This window comes from Juglans regia, chromosome 9 (genome assembly GCF_001411555.2).
Source record: "Juglans regia cultivar Chandler chromosome 9, Walnut 2.0, whole genome shotgun sequence".
In the NCBI taxonomy this organism is placed as follows: Eukaryota; Viridiplantae; Streptophyta; class Magnoliopsida; order Fagales; family Juglandaceae; genus Juglans; species Juglans regia.
In genome coordinates, this window is record NC_049909.1 from 20817074 (window position 1) to 20835558 (window position 18485).

General features: G+C 33.7%; 1 protein-coding gene across 1 annotated transcript; it reads left to right on the plus strand.

Moving 5' to 3' along the window:
* The first annotated feature begins 13119 nt into the window (after positions 1 to 13119).
* On the plus strand, positions 13120 to 16605 carry LOC109022260 (ACT domain-containing protein ACR8-like). Its single transcript, XM_019005121.2, has 7 exons — positions 13120 to 13652; positions 14346 to 14391; positions 14507 to 14621; positions 14798 to 14865; positions 14955 to 15521; positions 15631 to 15735; positions 15831 to 16605. The coding sequence occupies exons 1-7, from the start codon at positions 13573 to 13575 to the stop codon at positions 16191 to 16193; spliced, it is 1344 nt and encodes a 447-aa protein (XP_018860666.2). The 5' UTR covers positions 13120 to 13572; the 3' UTR covers positions 16194 to 16605.
* Positions 16606 to 18485: the final 1880 nt, after the last annotated feature.

Here is an 18485-nt window from a genome sequence, read left to right on the forward strand (position 1 = left end):
GATTTTTTTAAATATTTAAAATGGACATGCTACAGCTTCGCTGGGGTTCCTGTTGGGCTTAATATGTACTTTTTTATGTGTATTTTTTTAATTTATTTTTTATATAGATTTTTTTTTCACTTTTAAAAAATAAAATAAATTTAAAATATCATTAAAAAACACTTTCTTAATCATAAAGTAAAAAAAAATTATTAAAAAATACTTCCTTAATCACGAAGTAAAATAAATATTATTTTTTATTCTATTTCTTGATTAAAAAAATATTTTTTAATAATATTATAATTTTTATTTTATTTTTTAAAATATTTAAAATTATTAATAATATTTATATTAAAAAAACTAAAATAAATAGATAAAAAAATGTTACATGCCCAGCGGGAGCCCCCAGCGGGACATGTAGCATTTTCCTACAGTAAATTAAGCTCTCTAGCCATCTTTAGCTATGCGCTATTCATTCACCAAAGTAATATTTTAATAATTTCCAATGACCATTATATTTTAATGTCTATATTATCTAATTATTTTAAAGTCTATATTATCCATTTCAATTTTGATAAATAGTCTGCTATTTTTTACTTTATTATATTTCATTAATAATAATTAAATTATGATTAAAATATTAATTAACATATAATTCTATTTTTTTCTTATTTTAAGTAAAAATTTAATTATTAATTAATATATAAAATGTATTGACAAAATATTACAAATGATTTTTTTATAAAATAATATTAAAATATATAATATTATATTATTATTTTGATTTTAAAACTATTAGTTTAATATAAATTCACTTAGTTAAAAAGTAATATTATAGTTAAAACTTAAAATTCTAGCGAAAATGTAAAATTGATAATGACTAGGCATTGCATAAAATTTGGAATCGCCCAAGCATCTTGAATATTGGATTCTTTTTTATGTTCTAAACTACAGTATTGAAAAAGCAAGACTAGGTAAAAGAACTACCAATCAGCAGGAACTTACCAGATTTTAGATTCTGGTCAACACCCCAGTCAGTCAAGCAAGACTCGGGACTGAAAGAAAAATACTATTATGTCCGTTCAATTTGACATTTTTATTTGACCGTTTATTTATTTATTTAATAATTAAATAAATAATTTTAAATATATTGATATATTTTTTATTTTTTAAATATTATAAAAAATGTGAAAAAAAAAAATTACGCTGGACGGTAAGCCAGCGGTCAAAATGGGCGGCATAGTAGTCGCACCCGGACTGAAAAAATACATGCCAGCTTTCCCAAGTAAGTTGACTATTTCTTGATTAAAAAAAAAAGAAACCTGACTATTTCTTCACGCACCTTGAAAAGTGTGATTCCATTTGCCCACAAAAACTTTGAAGCCAGACTAGTTTTTGTACAGTGCAGTGCATCATAACTGTACAGTGGAATTGTTGTACTTGAGAGGATTGAATGGTCGTGATGAAGGTGGCGGTTGTGGTTAGTTGAGAAGGTAATGCATAGGTGATTTTAGATTATCTGAATTTATTTGTAAATATATTGAATAATATTATTTTATAAATTTTATTGAGATGTATTTAAATGTAAATAAATTAAATAAATAAAATAAATTGAGATAAATTTAATTCTTTTATTTTTTTTATTAAAAATTAAAAAAAAATAGATTTATCAATAATTAATTTAAAAAAAATTGAATCACTTTTAACAACTAAATATAGTTAATTAGCCAAATGAGGCTTTGTTTGGATCCCAAACTCATCTCAACTCATCTCAATTCATCATTACAACTTTTTCAAATCTCAATATAAAATATAATAAATAATTCAATTTTTTTAAATTTTAAAATAATAATAATATTAAAAAATAATATTCTAACAATATTTTATCATCTCAACTCAACTCAACTCAACTCACTTCAACATCCAAACACAAAGTGCTTTCATTTTAGAGTCAAAATTTGATTCTAAACTGTTTTTGCAGTCTCCAAAGATTCCGTGTACAATTTCATTAATAAATAGGATAAAAATAAATATTATTATAATTTTAAATTTTTTTAAATATAATTGTATAGATTTGTATGAATAATTCCTATTTTGGAGACTATATATAGACTAACTCAAATTTTATTACTGTAATTCAATTCATTACAACGTCTTCAGGTTTGTGGTTTAACCAGAAATTATTGACATGTTTGCAATTTCCAGAAATTTCTTCCAGTTTTTGCAATCTCCATTGTTACAAGTGAAATTGAGATATTATAACTAACAAAAAGCTGGAAGTATATGATCAGTTATGAGTACCTCTTTAGACCGGTAAATCCTATAAGGGGAGTTTATCGGAAACCAATAATAAAATGACACATCTGCTGAGTACATAATATAAGACTACCTGACCACACCAGAAACGGGTTTCCCTTTACAGATTTGTTTCGATGAACTTCATCCCTTCCCTTCAAATGCAAATACCCACGCATGATTTACAGAAGAATCATGCCTTGGCAGCTCTGCATCTGATTGAAGAATCTCTTCTCTTCATAAATCTCGTGGGTCTTTCCAACCACCAAGAATTATTGACCATTAAAAGCTTTAGAATATTGGGTTTTCTTTCTCTCCTTTTATTGGGTTTTCTCGGCAACCAAACAGAGCATTGTTCCGTTCTTTGGTTGTTTTATTTAGTTTTGTCTGCTAGGTTGATCAAAGGGCGGATGAAGCCCATCAAAGCGGTGAAGATTTAAAGTTATCTTCTGGAGCATTGGAGAATCATCAGACACGTTCTTCAAAGGAAGGGAAATGGAAGAAATTGTGGAAGAAGGTGAAGTACCAGATGGTTGAGTACCACTCTTTGCCTGGTTATTTGAGGGACAATGAAAATTAAAAGCCATTACCAGTCCGAGTGGCCATTGAAGTAGGCCCTGCTTAGCATCTTTTGAAAAAGAATAATGGCAGAGATAGTATACATTGCACTCTCTGCACATTCCACCAAGTGACTATTGGGATTTGTTTTCCTCAGCAACGCACTCCACCAACGTGAAGATGTGTATCCTACGTGGTCGGCTACCGTTGGTTGCCGTTGTTTGGAGAACAACGGATACACCTGTGTGTGAAGCTATTCTCATCAGTTATTAGTTCACGCTACCAGCATGAGAGAATTGGATTGGATATGTTTGGGCCAGTAATCAAAGCTACATTTGATTGGACATGTTTCGAGGGAGGAAATGGAATCCTAACAGTCTGTTATTTTTTAGGCCCAAGCTTATGAACCTAATATTAGGCCAAGCCAGCTGTCATCTTTTATTTAAGGTAGGACCAGATCCAAGCAGTGCTAATAAATATGTATACCCACCAACGTGTAAACATTTTTTTTATTTAATTTACTCTTACTTTGATTTTCGTCATCTAACCAAATTCTTCTTATTGTTCATAATCTAAAACATATTTTGGATATAAAAATATATAACAAATATAAAAAGATAAAAGGTTCTTCCTGCAAATTTATTGGTAGTTGGAGGAGATATTTAAAAAGAATAAAAAATTATTATTTAAATGACATGAAAAAAAAAGATAAGTTGATATACAATATATCGTAAAAGTCATTAGCCAAAAAAAAAAAAAAAAAGTTTTAATGATGTATAATAGAAAATAAGATAGACAAACCATTGAGAGTCCTCTAAGTGCATGAAAGGGGTCAAAATCCTCTATCTAACCCAAAGGGCCCAATCACACCACCCAGGTGCCCAGGACCAGAAAGATGGGCTTCAGGTGAACGCCATATACAGGTTGTGGACTGTAGTAATGACTTGCGTAGCCCACGCAAGAAGATTTTATCCAACTCGTGCTGGCTAGGGCACCCCAAAAATCTCACGAGGATCAGATAAGATCCGGTTAACAAATAGAGAAGTCCGGACTTTGTTTCAAATAAGAGATCAGGTTATTGCGAAACTAAAAAGAGGTCCCTCCTCACTCTATATATATCCTTCGACGTTTACTCGCCAGGTACGCGGACATCACCTTTGTATTTTATGAGAAAGATTGAGTGGCACATTTGGCTTAGATATCGGAGGTGTTTCTTTATCCTTAGAGCATTGGCATTGGCTTCATCAAAAGCCTAGCCAAATGTAAAATTTGATGAATTTGATCAAAATCTAGCTGCATTGGATTCATCAAAAGGATAGATGGGAAGTTGTGAGCTACAGTAAATTCATAGTATCCTTCAAATTTGAAGTGTTACTATTCATCAAGCAAATGTATTTTTTATTGTGTTTTAATCTTGCAAGTTGAATGCTATTGGAGCAAAATGACTTGACACTCTTCCTCCCATTTGTCATTGGAGTAAAGTGTAACCGAATGATTTTTTTTTATATATTTTAAATTTCTATTTGAATAAGAATTAATAATTTTTCTAACTGATTTTCTATTTCAAGAAAAAATTAATTAAAAAAATGTATTTGTTGGATAATTAAGTTGAGGAAAAAAATTAGTTGGGAAACAATAATTTAAATATAAATTAAATTATTAATTAACATATAGTTAGTGTAGTTCCAAAAAATTAAAAAATAATATTATTAAAAAAATAATATTATATTATTATTTTGATGAATCAAATGACTAATCTAATGTGGAGTTTTGGCTAAGGAAGTCTTAGATTTTATGCAAAATATGTAATTTTCATCAAATTTTGAAGATGACTTTGATGAAGCCAATGCCAATGCTCTTAAAGCCCGTTCTTCATTTCCTTGGTTGCGGATCCGACTCATCCGAGTGCATAGCAAGTACAGTGCATATCCAGCAAACTCTATATAACATACATGAGGGCATTTTTATTACTTTTTATCTATCTTTTTCAAACAAATTCTATAGCATGCTCTGGCCTAAGGATGTAAAATGGTCCGATCCGGTTCAGTGAATACGGTCCATCATTTTTTCTGGACCGGCCTAATTATTTTTTATCTTTTTATCTTTTTTTTTCAAATAAATTAATAGAAATAATTATTTAAATTATTAAATTAAAATTAAGTGAATTATTAATATAGATTATGTAACTAACTCATTAAAAATATATTTTACTATAATTATATATATGATATTGATATTTACTATTTACTAACTTAGACTTTACTGTTTAGTATGCATAATTATTAATTCTTGGGGTGGAGACTAGTTTTGGAACTGAAAAAGAGCATTGCTATTCATAAGCCCATACACCATACACCATAATTTTTTTTATTTTTTTAAATTTTTTTAAAGTTTTTTTTGGTTTTATTATTCTTAAAATAATTGAATTATTTTACTCATAATTCATATACCACACATTTGATAAGAGAATAAAATTAAAAAAATCATAAAAATGATGGTGTGTGGTGTATGAGGCTTAAGAATATAATTTTTCACTGAAAAATAAAGAAACAGTGAGTTCACTCAACTATCGCTCGAGCGCAGCTTTAACCATGAGTTTACTTGAGGTGCGCTCGAGTCTCGCACGACAGTGAGCTCGAGCGAGACACAAACCCTAATGCTTGCTTGAGCTACGCTCGACACCCCGCTCTAGCCAATGTTAATGACTATCAAATAATGTCATTGTATTAGATTATTCATGCTTGCTTGCAACTCAAGTTTTTAAAAAACATTACCTAAGTATTTTAATTAAGTGTAAATAGTAGAGTATGTTTGAATGTATGATGTATTAACTATTTATATATAATGACATAAATTATCACATAATTTATGATTTATTATTAATTGATAGTCTATATTATTTTATATTTTATATAATTAATGATAATAAATTAGATGAAAATTATATCATTAACTTATATAATTATTATATAAAAATAATATATTAAATTATTAAAAATATTTTTAAAAAATACATATCGGGATTTGGTCCAATTCAGTCCAGTCCAATCCAAAATTTGTAGATCTCAAGACCGGACCGAATGTCATCAGTTCACATATTTTGGAACCGAGACAGACCTGTTCATAATTCAGTCCAATTCGGTCCCTTTTTGGTTCGGTCGGTTTTGCTGACCCGGACTGAATTACTTAAAGCCCTACTCTGGCCATGAGAACCTTAAAGTTGGCAAATCATGTAACTACTTGTGTATGATTTCAGCAAACACTGATCAGATGGTGCAAAGGAAATAAGGGGTGCCCTACTAGATTCACTCCAAATCCGATCATCTCCCTTCGAATGTTAGAATTAATGATTCCAAGATGACGAAAAGCGACGTACAGATAAATTAAAGCAGATAGCGACTAGGTTTTCGTGGCCAGGACCTCAAATATTTTAGACCAGAAGCTATAACCCAGTTGGGTCTTCCTGGCTTCCCTGCCCACCATCAATACCCAGAAAAGTCGGGGAGGGGCCAAAACTTCACTGTAACATCATGTGGCGCCATGTGAGCAGGCATGGAGGTGAGGCCGCAATTACTAGAGGGTTAACAGTAGAAGTAGAAGTAGAAAAAGTTGCAGATGCAAAGTTATGGGTACCGTACCCCACGGCCCACTGCCCATAAACATCACCCGACCAGCTGTACTATGCAACCCTTCCGTGATATGATGCAGCAGTTTGGATCAGAATGTGATGACTGAATGGTCAAATATTTAGATCTTTCTTGGCTACTTTGACTAGTGCATCAAAGCGCTCAAAATTAGGAAAAAAATAAATTATTAGGAGGCTTGCAAATCTGTGTGCATGTGCAGCACCAACCGGATCCCTTACATGGGCCCCATGCAGCTTCGCATGTGCTCTTGTGCAGTATGTGACATTCATGATAACGATGTACGTACCTCGTGCAGTATGTGAAATGTATTGTATCAGTTGAAATATGTCATATCTATACGTACATATGTGTGTGTAATGTGCATATATGGCTTCAAGAGCGCTGCAAATTTGAAAATCGTTTTCGGACTGATTTAATCCATTACGTAAAACATATCTGGGAGACGTTTGAAAAGGAAAATCTCAGTGTAGATTCTATTGCTTTGAAAAGGAGGGAGTTTAATAATCCAAATTAGTTGTATCCGTCCACCTGCATTGTATTTCAGGTTGGAAAAACACAGCATCATTAGGATCACATATATTCCAATTGTGTCAAAGTCTCAATTAAGTAATCAATGGTCTTATAAGGAAATGACGATTGACTTTGAGAACTGATCAACAATGGATTTAAACCTTAAAAGATTACTTTTCATGGTGTTCTAGAAAGTTTAGTCCTTTCACATGACAAATCACTATTATATATTTTTGGTTGCAGTGCTGGCAAATCAGCATCTCTTGTGAAGTGTCAATCCATGAGAAAATCAAGTTCTAAATGTCACCCTTGCGTTCATCGATCTAATCTTCAGGATGAAACACTAGGTAAACTAGTCATTACCATGTCTGAACTCAAGGACCCTGATAATTTCTAGCAATAGATCAGGATATAATTAGGGTTCGACCTTTCCACTTTCGCTTTTTATTTGTAGCTTTTTCCATCGTCCTCTTATTTTCTTTTTATTTAATAACCAAAGAAACAATGAAAAAACAGTAGACAGTTGGTCACTTTCCCAGTTCAGTTTTTTTTTTGGTCGGCAAATCCAATGATGATTAGTTAATTTTGAATGGGGATTTGGTGAAATCAATGGGCAAAACTTTTTTCTCCCTCTTGGCGTCAGAAAAGTGGCCGAGTTAGATATAGATAGGGCTGGTTTGTTTTTGACTAAAATTCAAATTTTTGAAAATTTATTATGTCATCATTATAATTTTTTAAAATTTTTAAAATTTTTTAAAATTTTTAAATTTTAAAATGAAAATAATATTAATAATTTTTTATTTAATTTGAACTTATCTCATACCTAAAAATAAACTAGGCATCCTCTGACAAGAAGTTAAAAGACCCATAATGGCCAGCCCCTCCTCACCTCCTGTCGAAAACTCATCACCTGCATTCACCATGTTGCAGGTCTTTTCATTCTGGAGATCGAAGGTGTTCTCCAGCTGGTGGAACTCCTTGCAATAGCATCTTTGCACAAACCGAAAGGCAAAAGGCAATATAAAATACTGCTTGTAAAAGGAGGAGGTTACTTGCAGCCTTAAAAAACTTCGATTTTAATAAGGAATGATGTGTCTGTTAGGGCTCCTACTTCCACTCGTTCCAAGTCGAGCAGGATATTTTTGTTTTTTACGTCACATGTCATTCTGATTATAGAGGCTCACACATACAATCTGTCTAGACATAGCTGTTATAGCTGTTTAGGATAAGATTTTATGAGTATTTTGTTCTCCTTTCGATTTCGACATCTCCACATCATGGACAGCTTGAAAGCGTTTAGACTTTAGACAGGTCAGATTAGTCTAAATTCGCTACACATTAATGGAAGTTCATTCTTACAAGAATCATTCACCAGATGGCAGACTTGATCGATGTTGGAACTATTGGGATGTGTTGGATGGCGATGTTGCAACCTTGAAAACATCGAGAAAAGTACTGCTATTAATTCCATTAAAACCTTATTTTGCTACGTATGTTTTAACAAAGAAAAAAGGTTAATTGCTTCGTCAATCATAATTTGCTTGTTTTTCCACTCAAAGCAATCAAATATCTAGACTCCACAAGGATTGATTGGAGACTTCAAACCCTGATCTGTAATTTACATCTTAATCTTGGCTACGTGTCAAACCCTATATAGGTACCTTCATGCATATTTATTAGTGGGCAAAATTTGTACCTAATATTCATCGAAAATTACCCTATTTTATTGGCCAATTATAGTTATCAAACAAACGACCCTGATAGTAAAGAACGAGTCAAGGCTCTTCAGCATCTTACAAATTTAGAAACCTAAATTTGGTATGACACGATTCGTCTGTGAGTCAACGATTTTAAATTAAATTTGAAACCCGACACTAAAGTCACATTGACTCGGTTCCGTTTCCAGAATGCTTACCAAAAACAGAGCAGTTGAACACAAAACTTGCAAGGCAAGAAAGGGGGACCTGCGACTTTCCTTCGTGTTTACGTTTCTCTGGGCTTCTTGTTCGGCCTCCTTGCCTCTGCATCACACCCTGCTTGCTCTTTTGTGGCAATTAACATGAACCGTCCGAGAGTGATCACACGGGCCTGTCAAGTCCCAATCATCGATCCAACACAACCCGTTCCATTTTTCATCATTGACATCCTTACGAAGCAGATCAGATAGAGCAGTGCATAGCATTACGATCTTCAAACCCGGTTCTTTTTTTTATTTCCACGTATTGTAGTATGGCCATATGAGACACTCAAAATCGATGTCATGTCAATTACTATAAAAAATAAATGATATTTTTGGTTTGTAATTTTTAAGCACTCTTTAAATAAAATTATTAAATCATTAATATGTTAAAATTATTTTTTTATTAATAGATTACTATAACCATAATAAAACATCCAAAAAAGCATGTCCTGAAATTGCCACAGACCAAACCTTTGTCGAAAGAGAAAAAAAAGTTAAGTTTGTTTATTTTTACAATTCTTCTCAATTCATATCATATTATTATTATAATTTTTTAAAATTTTTATATAAAATAAAATAAATAATTCAATTATTTTAATATTAAAATAAAAAAAATATTAAAAAAATATTTTAATAACATTTTACTTAATTTTAAATCATCTGGTCTAATCTTATTTGTTAAAACAAACGGTCTAAAACGCTGTTGAGCCACGGTTATAATCGGTCAAAGTCACATGCCGGCTGGCTTTGATCCCAAATCGTGACTTTGAAAATGCAAAACCAGCGATTGAATCCCCAAAGCAGGAAGGACGGAAACCCATTCCCCCAAAAACATGTTTAAAATATTTTTGGTTTGAATTTGGATTAGTTGTAGTAATCATTAGTTTACTCAAAACGTATGTTTAATCACTCTACAGAAAACCTGCCCCGAGTGTATCGCGGAAAGATATGCGGCGCCGCTGTATGGAATCATTCCCCACCCTCTCTCCCCAAAAATTCCCGCCCCCCGACGTGAATCTCGCTTTTCGATCTTGGCGCCAAAGTCTTAACGGTCAAGAAAGCAATACCAAGAGGGGGGGAGACCCAAGAAAAAAAGCGGGGTTTTCCAAACAAGAAAATTGGAGATTCAAAGTTATATTGCATCGCTGGCCCCATCGACCGACGTCCTAGCTGTCTTCCACGCGTCGCATCTTATTTTGCTAATTTCCGACCCTCTCCTCATACTTTACAACCTTCTTCTCCTCCGTGCCAAGAGCCACTGTTTTTTCCCCTCTCGAATATTTCGCCAGCCAGCGTACTTTCCACGTCCAACAAATGGACCCACCACTGTCCAATTTGGCGCGGAATCGGTGATCTTCCCGCCGGCACTTGAGGTGGAAAACATTTAAAAAGGCCTGGCCTCGTGGCCTAAGAACGTAACACCACTAACCGAAAAGGAACTAATAGCATTTTTATTGATTTAGTTAAATTTATTTTTAAAATTTAATCAATATCATTTTTTTTATATTTATTTATTTTATTTAAATTTAATTTCGATTAGCCATATACTTTTTATATAATAATAAAATATTATTAATTTAATAATTTTTTATTTAATTTATTTATATCACATTTTATAATTCTACCAATTTAATATTAATAATAATTATATTCTTATTAAATTAAATTAATATTTATTACATTTATTAGATATTAATAATTATTATATTCTAATTAAATTAATATTAATAATAATTATATTATAATTAACTTAATAATTAATAATAACTATATTATAATTAACTTAATAATTAATATTCTAAAAAATATAGTGTGCCGTTCAGTTTGTATGGTTGGATTTGATGGTTTAACATTTTTTTTATTTAATAGTTAAGAAAGTTATCAGTCAAATTTTACATATCTTTTTTCGTACGTAATAATGTTCCAAATACACTAGAACGGCATCCTAGTATTGCCAAAAAATAAAAATAAAAAACTAAATATAGATTTTATATACATATTTACTCTTGATATTTAAGGTTGCGTTCAGATGTTGAGCTGAGTTGAGTTGAGATGATAAAATATTGTTAGAATATTATTTTTTAATATTATTATTATTTTAAAATTTGAAAAAATTAAATTATTTATAATATTTTATGTTAAAATTTTAAAAAATTATGATTATGAATTGAGATAAATTTATGTACCAAACGAAGCCGGTTCTAAAATCATCCTAGACTGAAGATACTTCCTAGATGGGTTAAGTGGTTGAAAACACATAAAATCTTATCTACTCAACCTTCATGATTCACTTCATTCACTTACAAAGGTGGAAATGTTGTTGCACATGCTCTTGTCAAATATAGCATAATAATGAGTTTTAATGATATAATATTCTCTCGTATTTAAGTTTAGGGTAGTGCTACAGCCCCCGCTGGGAGCTCCCGCTGGGGCTGTAGTATTATTTAATATATATTTTATTTAAATAATTTTTATATAGATTTTTTAATATTTTAAAATATTTTTAAAAAATAAAATAAAATTAAAATATTATTAAGAAAATATTTTTTTAATCCAAAAGTAAAAAATATATATTAAAAAATACTTTCTTAATCACGAAGTAAAATAAAAAATTATAAAAAAATATTTTTTTATAATTTTTTATTTTACTTCATGATTAAGAAAATATTTTTTAATAATATTATGATTTTTTTTTAAATATTTAAAATAGTCATATTACAGCCCCCGTTGGGGGCTCCCGTTGAGCTTAACATGTACTTTTTTATGTGTAATTTTTTAATTTATATAGATTTTTTTTACACTTATAAATATTTTTAAAAAATAAAATAAATTTAAAATATCATTAAAAAACACTTCCTTAATCAGAAAGTAAAAAAAAAATATATTAAAAAACACTTCCTTAATCAGAAAGTAAAAAACAAATCAATAAAAAATACTTCCTTAATCAGAAAGTAAAAAAAAAAAATACTTCCTTAATCAGAAAGTAAAATACAAATCATTAAATATTAATTTTTATTCTACTTCATAATTAAGAAAATATTTTTAAATAATATTATAGTTTTTATTTTATTTTTCAAAATATTTAAAATTATTAAAAATATCTATATAAAAATAAATTTAAAAAATATATATAAAAAAATGCTACAGGCCCCAGCGGGAGCTCCCAACGGGGCATGTAGCATTTTCCTTAAGTTTATACGAAAACGGTCATGTTATCAGAACATGTCTATCATATTCTCTCATGTTCTTTGCATGCTTTTAACCGAAATTAGCAAATAAGTTGGGCATGAGAGATCGATGTATGTGATAAGTTAAATGTTGGCAACTGGGGTTAGTAAGCTCAAAGTTCGACTACGTGAATTTATTTTCTTTTAGAGTATATAAGATGTTTTAAAATTTTTAATTCAAATTAAAAAAAAAAAATCAGTAAAAAAAATGTAAGTATCATTACTCCTTTGGGCTGATTTGTCCCCTCAGGTCGTTAACGTAGCAGAGGAATATGCTTTATACAATTATACCAGTCATTAACACAACTTGATTTGAACGTATAGGATTCGAATCTTCTTCAATACAGATGCTCATCTTAAACAGAATCCGGTGCGCTAAATTACTTAATTAATTGTTACTGGAGAGCAGGAGGTTTAGCAGAGGGACACGAGGGTAGTGACAGGGAATAAAACGGTTATAAGCAACAGCAAATATCAGGGAGACAACGAGAAGTACAAAAGAAGAAAGAAAAACCGGCCGAAACAAACAAACAATGGAAAGGAGGAAAAATCCGATACGAGGCGGTGTTTGTCAGTTATCACGTGAGAAATCATAATTTTCGTCGGCAAAATCACAACGTAATTACAAAGTCTTCTCAATGAGGGTGGGAACCCACTAAAGCCACGTGGGATGACCCTTCCCGTTCATCAAGAATCGCACTTAAGGGCTGCCCCTTTTCCTCTAACGCACGCAAAGAAACGCTTGAGAAGCTCGCGTGGCATCCGAGCTGGACATTCGAACCACCGCTATAAGGGATCTGAAGGCACGTGGCTTAATGGTTCGTTGGATTACGGAGGGAGTGACGAAACAAGAAAAGAAAAGCTATAAGAATTGGGCTAGAGCGGGCAGACTCTCGGGCAGGGCGCCTATATACGTGACCCTCGTTAGTTACCCTTAATTTGCTTGTGGGATCAGGCGTGGTTTGAAAATCATAAGATATTCGTATATATTTATTTCTATAAATTACTAATTGTAAATATATACCTCCCCACGGAGGCTCGGAGTTAAGGGCAAGGAGTGCTCTGCGCTTGAGAGAGAGAGAGAGAGAGAGAGAGAGAGAGAGAGGTTTGGTAGGGGTTGTTAATGGCGATTTGGTCGAAGGTTTGGAGGCGATGAAGTGAGAGTTTGGGGGTATCTGGCATCTGGGCATTGGTTCGCTTATAGCCAAAGAGAGCGGTATTTTTGGAGGAGAGGAATTTGCTTTGCTGGTTCTTCGAATCTCTCGTCGTTTAGAGTTTAGACACAGGTTTCTTGGACGCTGATATTAAACGCCCAACTACAGTGTTCAAGCAAGCGGTTCTTCGGGGGCTTTTGACCTTCCAGTACTTTGTCTTTGGCTCTGTTTTCCTGTGATCAATGAAAGAAGAGAAAGGGATGGAGTGGCCCCCTTGTGTGGATGAATACGAAAAGCTCGTGACTCGGATGAACACTCCCAGGTCAGTTCCTTTTTCTTCTTTGAATTCCAGCCTCTTTTGTTCAGTCCCGAACATACACCTATGATACGCACCCAGCTAGTTGCCTTTTTTATCTGGGTTTCTAATTTTGAAACTTTTGTTCAATTATCCGTCCGGTTTCGTCTCTCATTGGGATTTTGCGATGATTTCTTTGTCTGTCTTGGGGATCGGTTCTTTTTGTCACGGCTTATGGCTCATTCAGGCTATTGACCTTTCAGCTTCCTTTTGATTTCGGTTTGATTTATTTATTTATTGTCCATTTTTAAGTTAAATATATACCTTTGAAAACCTGGTACCGACAATTTGAACTTGGGACTCTCTGCTTTCCCTTTTATTTTAATGAAATTCTTTATCTATGGAAAACCTTGCTTAAGAAACACGTTAGAGATTCAGCTCTCTTCCTGCCATCCTGGTGTCCTTCTCTTCATGAAATTCCTGAAAAGTCATTCCCAAACACTCAATCCTTGCGACACACATTTTTTCAACCAATTTCCATAGATAAAAAGAATTAATAATCTGTGAATACGATTGTTTTAAAATTTTTCTGACTTTTCCATGCCCTTTCTTCACTCTCGAAAATTCTTACGACTTTTCAAAGACTTCTGTTTATCTGAAATTCAAAATCTCACAGAAAAGAGGTATTGTCTCTGACTTGACCTTTTCACTGTCGCTCAGGGTCGTGATCGACAATGCCGTTTGCCCAACTGCGACTGTGGTTACGGTAAGCCTTACACGAAACCCTCAAAAGCACGCTTTTAATTTTCAAAGGAAAAACAAAAAAGAAAAAGAAAAAGAAAGTGACTAAATCGTCGTTTCCGCTTTTGTTTGATTAACAGGTGGATAGCGCTAGAAGACATGGAATTTTACTGGAGGCCGTGCAGGTTCTCACCGATCTGAACCTTTCCATAAAGAAGGCTTACATTTCTTCTGATGGAAGATGGTTCATGGATGGTAAGAAAAATCTCGTCTCTCTTTCTTGATAAATTAATGGTGTCCTTGCAATCGTACACCCATTTTGAGCTTACTAGCATCTTCCCCTTTTTTTTTTCTGAGTTAAGAACATGTCGATGCCATTCCCACAAAGATTCTGACACATGGGTTAACGTTTTCACCATCTTTGGCCGCAGTTTTCCATGTAACTGATCCAAACGGAAACAAATTGACGGACGAGAGCGTTATCACCTACATTGAGCAGGTAGGTTTCTCATTAAATTTTATCCCCCCTTTAATTTCTATTTTATTACATGTGAACTGAAATTGATCGGTGTGTTTTTTTCTTGGCAGTCCATGGGCACCATTGACAGTGGTAGAACCAACGGCTATAACGGCCTTACGGCCTTGGAGCTAACCGGGACGGACCGGGTCGGTCTGCTCTCCGAGGTATCTGCGGTGCTGGCGGACCTCCAATGCAACGTAGTGGAGGCCAAAGTTTGGACCCACAATGGCCGAATCGCATCGCTCATATACGTGAACGACTGCAACTCGGGGTGTCCAATTGAGGACTCACAAAAAATAGACCGAATCGAAGCACGTCTAAGGAACGTACTCAAAGGTGACAACGACATTCGGAGCGCCAAGACCTCTGTTTCTATGGTGGTCACGCACACCGAGAGGAGACTGCATCAGATGATGTTCGCGGACCGTGACTATGAGAGGAAGCCGATTTTGAATTTGGGTTCCGATTCCCCGGTTGTAACAGTTCAGAATTGGGCCAAGAGGGGTTACTCGGTCGTGAATGTTCAGTGCAAGGACCGGTCCAAGCTTCTCTTTGATATTGTTTGCACGCTGACAGACATGGAGTATGTTGTTTTCCATGCTACTGTTAACACGGCGGGAGACGCAGCATATCTGGTACATACAATATAGAAATATATTTATTCTTGGCAATCGCATTTATTTCACAATTAGCATCTTCTTTCTCTTCAAAACCGTTAAGTTTGTTGGTTAATTTTCGTTGCAGGAATTTTACATTAGGCACAGAGATGGGACCCCAATTAGTTCTGAACCAGAAAGGCAACGTGTGATCCATTGTCTGAAGGCTGCCATCGAAAGAAGAGAGTCGAAGGTATTGTTCTATTTCATTTCATTTTCAATTGGTCATGTTTTATGTGAGCCTGCAGAATGTTAAAAGGGGGTTTGGTTTATCATTTACTATTGTAGGGAGTGCGCCTGGAATTATTTGCGGCGGATAGGCAGGGGCTCTTGGCGGATGTTACAAGAACGTTCCGAGAGAATGGGCTTAACGTGACGAGAGCCGAGGTATCAACGCAAAGGGACATGGCTCTGAACTTCTTTTATGTGACAGATGCAATTGGGAACCCTGCAGACCCAAAACTGATAGAAGCTGTTAGGCAGAGAATCGGATTGGGTAGTTTGAAAGTTAAGGAATTGCCATTGGCTTGTCCCGAAAAGGCAGAAAGTGAAGAGCAGGCGGTAGGGGTCGGTGGGGCCGTGTTGTTATCACTTGGGAGCTTAGTGAGAAGGAATCTGTACAACTTGGGATTGATCAGATCTTGTTCTTAAAAAGGGGTTCCTTTTAACTAAATGAGGGTGGAAAAATGCAATCTGTGAGTGCAGCCTAATATTCTTTGCTTCAGGTTTGGGCTTTGTGTACATAAAAAGAGAGAAGGTGGATTTGGTGAATGGTAGTTGGGATATTTGGTTGGGTTTGGTTGGCTGCATAATAGACACTTGGGAGCTTGGAAGGAAGAGGGGGCTCTTTACCATTGTTAAATGCTTTGCTTTATTTGAAGGAAGCTTTGAAATAGCATGTGTAGGAAAAGGTGGAAAAGAAAAAGGGTGTTGGGTTGGTGTTGCTGGCATGGAGAGTGAAAGGATTAGGTAGAAGATATTAATAGGGTATTTGTTTCATACAGCTCAAACATGTACAAAATGACTTCTTTTTCTAATGGTTGACTTCATTTTTTTTTTATCCTATTTATATTTTAATTAAATTTTCTTGCTCTCCGGCCGGGCTTCTTTAATTTGTTGGAAATAATATATATATATATATATTCTTAGATTGAAATTATCATTTGGGATTTGTTTATCTCTAAAAATTGGAGGTCCTAATTAGTTCGAAGAATTTTACCGATCACATAGTTAATTTGTTGAAGTTTTTCGGGAATTGTAAAATTTATTACTCAAATTTGAATAGGCTGACATTTATAAATGCGGAAGTTATATAGTTGGGACTCATAACTAGCACGTGAATTATCAAATTCGACCACCGTCGTCATGCACCTCATAAATGTTCACATGATGTGAAGGAAGAAATTAAAAATATCCTCGAATTTCAGTTTGCTGGAGTCAATATCGGGTAACGATCGAAGTGAATAGACATCATCATGTTTTGTAATGAAATATTTGTTGTTCTGTTCAGCATGATATATATATAAGGATTTTTATTTTTATTTTTTGTTTTGGTTTTAGGTAGGCCGTCCATGATGTAAATATTTGTATATTTTATTTCATTAAGTTGTGTCAGATTAAGATTCGTCGCTGACATAGCTTTTCAAAATGTTTATAGACTATGGTCGAATAATTTAGAGCTGATGATCCAGAGCATGCTGCTTTAACAATATCAACTGATCAAAGGGTAGTGACAAACTACAGATGAAAGTGGTCAAAAATAACAAAGGAGGCGGCTGGCTGTCTTTACTATGTTTTTATCTGTTCCCCCTACAAGAAAAAAAGAAAACCACGACTCCAGTCCCGACAGATAGTCTATCCCAAAGGAGAGAGAGTTTCAAATTGCAGCCGATGATTCGTCTTTATATCCTCTCTGTTTGCTTTAATTTAATATGTCGTAAGCTTCATTAAAAAAAGGAAAAGAAAAGAAATAACATAGCATTTTGGTGAACTCCTAAATCTCTTATCCGGTTTTTCTTAAGAATAATCCATGCATGATTAGCTCCATGCATATGCATGCCTTTGTCAAACAATAGCATTAGCAGAAACAGCTTTAAAAGTACTAAAATTCTTTGCCTTCAATTATAAACACGATGACGTTCGACGGACCATTTCTTCCACACCCATTAATATTATCGACAATAATTAATTAGCAAAGGGGTCCATTCTAGGAGCTTATAAGCTGGTAGTGGGGACTGGGAGTAGGTGATGAACAACCAAGAGTTAATTTGTTGACTTTTAAAAGTTTTGACTTAGAACATGCAGGTTACGGTTTAAATCTATGGACCGTGCCTGAGAGAGTAACATGCTGCGGACGGCATGCACGCCGGTGAAAGAAACGGACAGCCTAGCTAAGACTCACATGCACAGTTGGTTTGAACCTTTTTTTTTTTTTTTTTACACATTGGCTCTGCTTTTTATAGACTTGCTTCTCGTGAGATGGTGAAAATGGCACCATGCATTATGCATACGAGAGGTAGAAAGCTTGCTTGTTTTAGGGCTCAAAAACCATGGACAATATTATAGAATTAATCTCGGGTATTTAATAATTTGCTTTTGTTACTGTTTCGAGATGACAGTTTTGATGATGATCAGGCTAGCTAGTACTTTTTTTTTTTAATAGAAAGAAGACAGTACTTCAATTTTATTGATAATCCTCACTTATGATGGAGGAAAACCGTGATTACAAACCGAAATCTAATAAATAGTTTGACTAGTTAGTACTCTTGGTGATCATGTTGTGAATATGCTGATTCGTGTCTATGGTAAGTAGTTATATAGCTAGCTAGGGAAGCAAAGATCGGGAAAGCAGATTGACAGTCTATTAATAGATATATATAGCATTAATGACATATTAGTTATAATTAATGTCAATATAAATGTAGGCATTATGAGTCATAAATT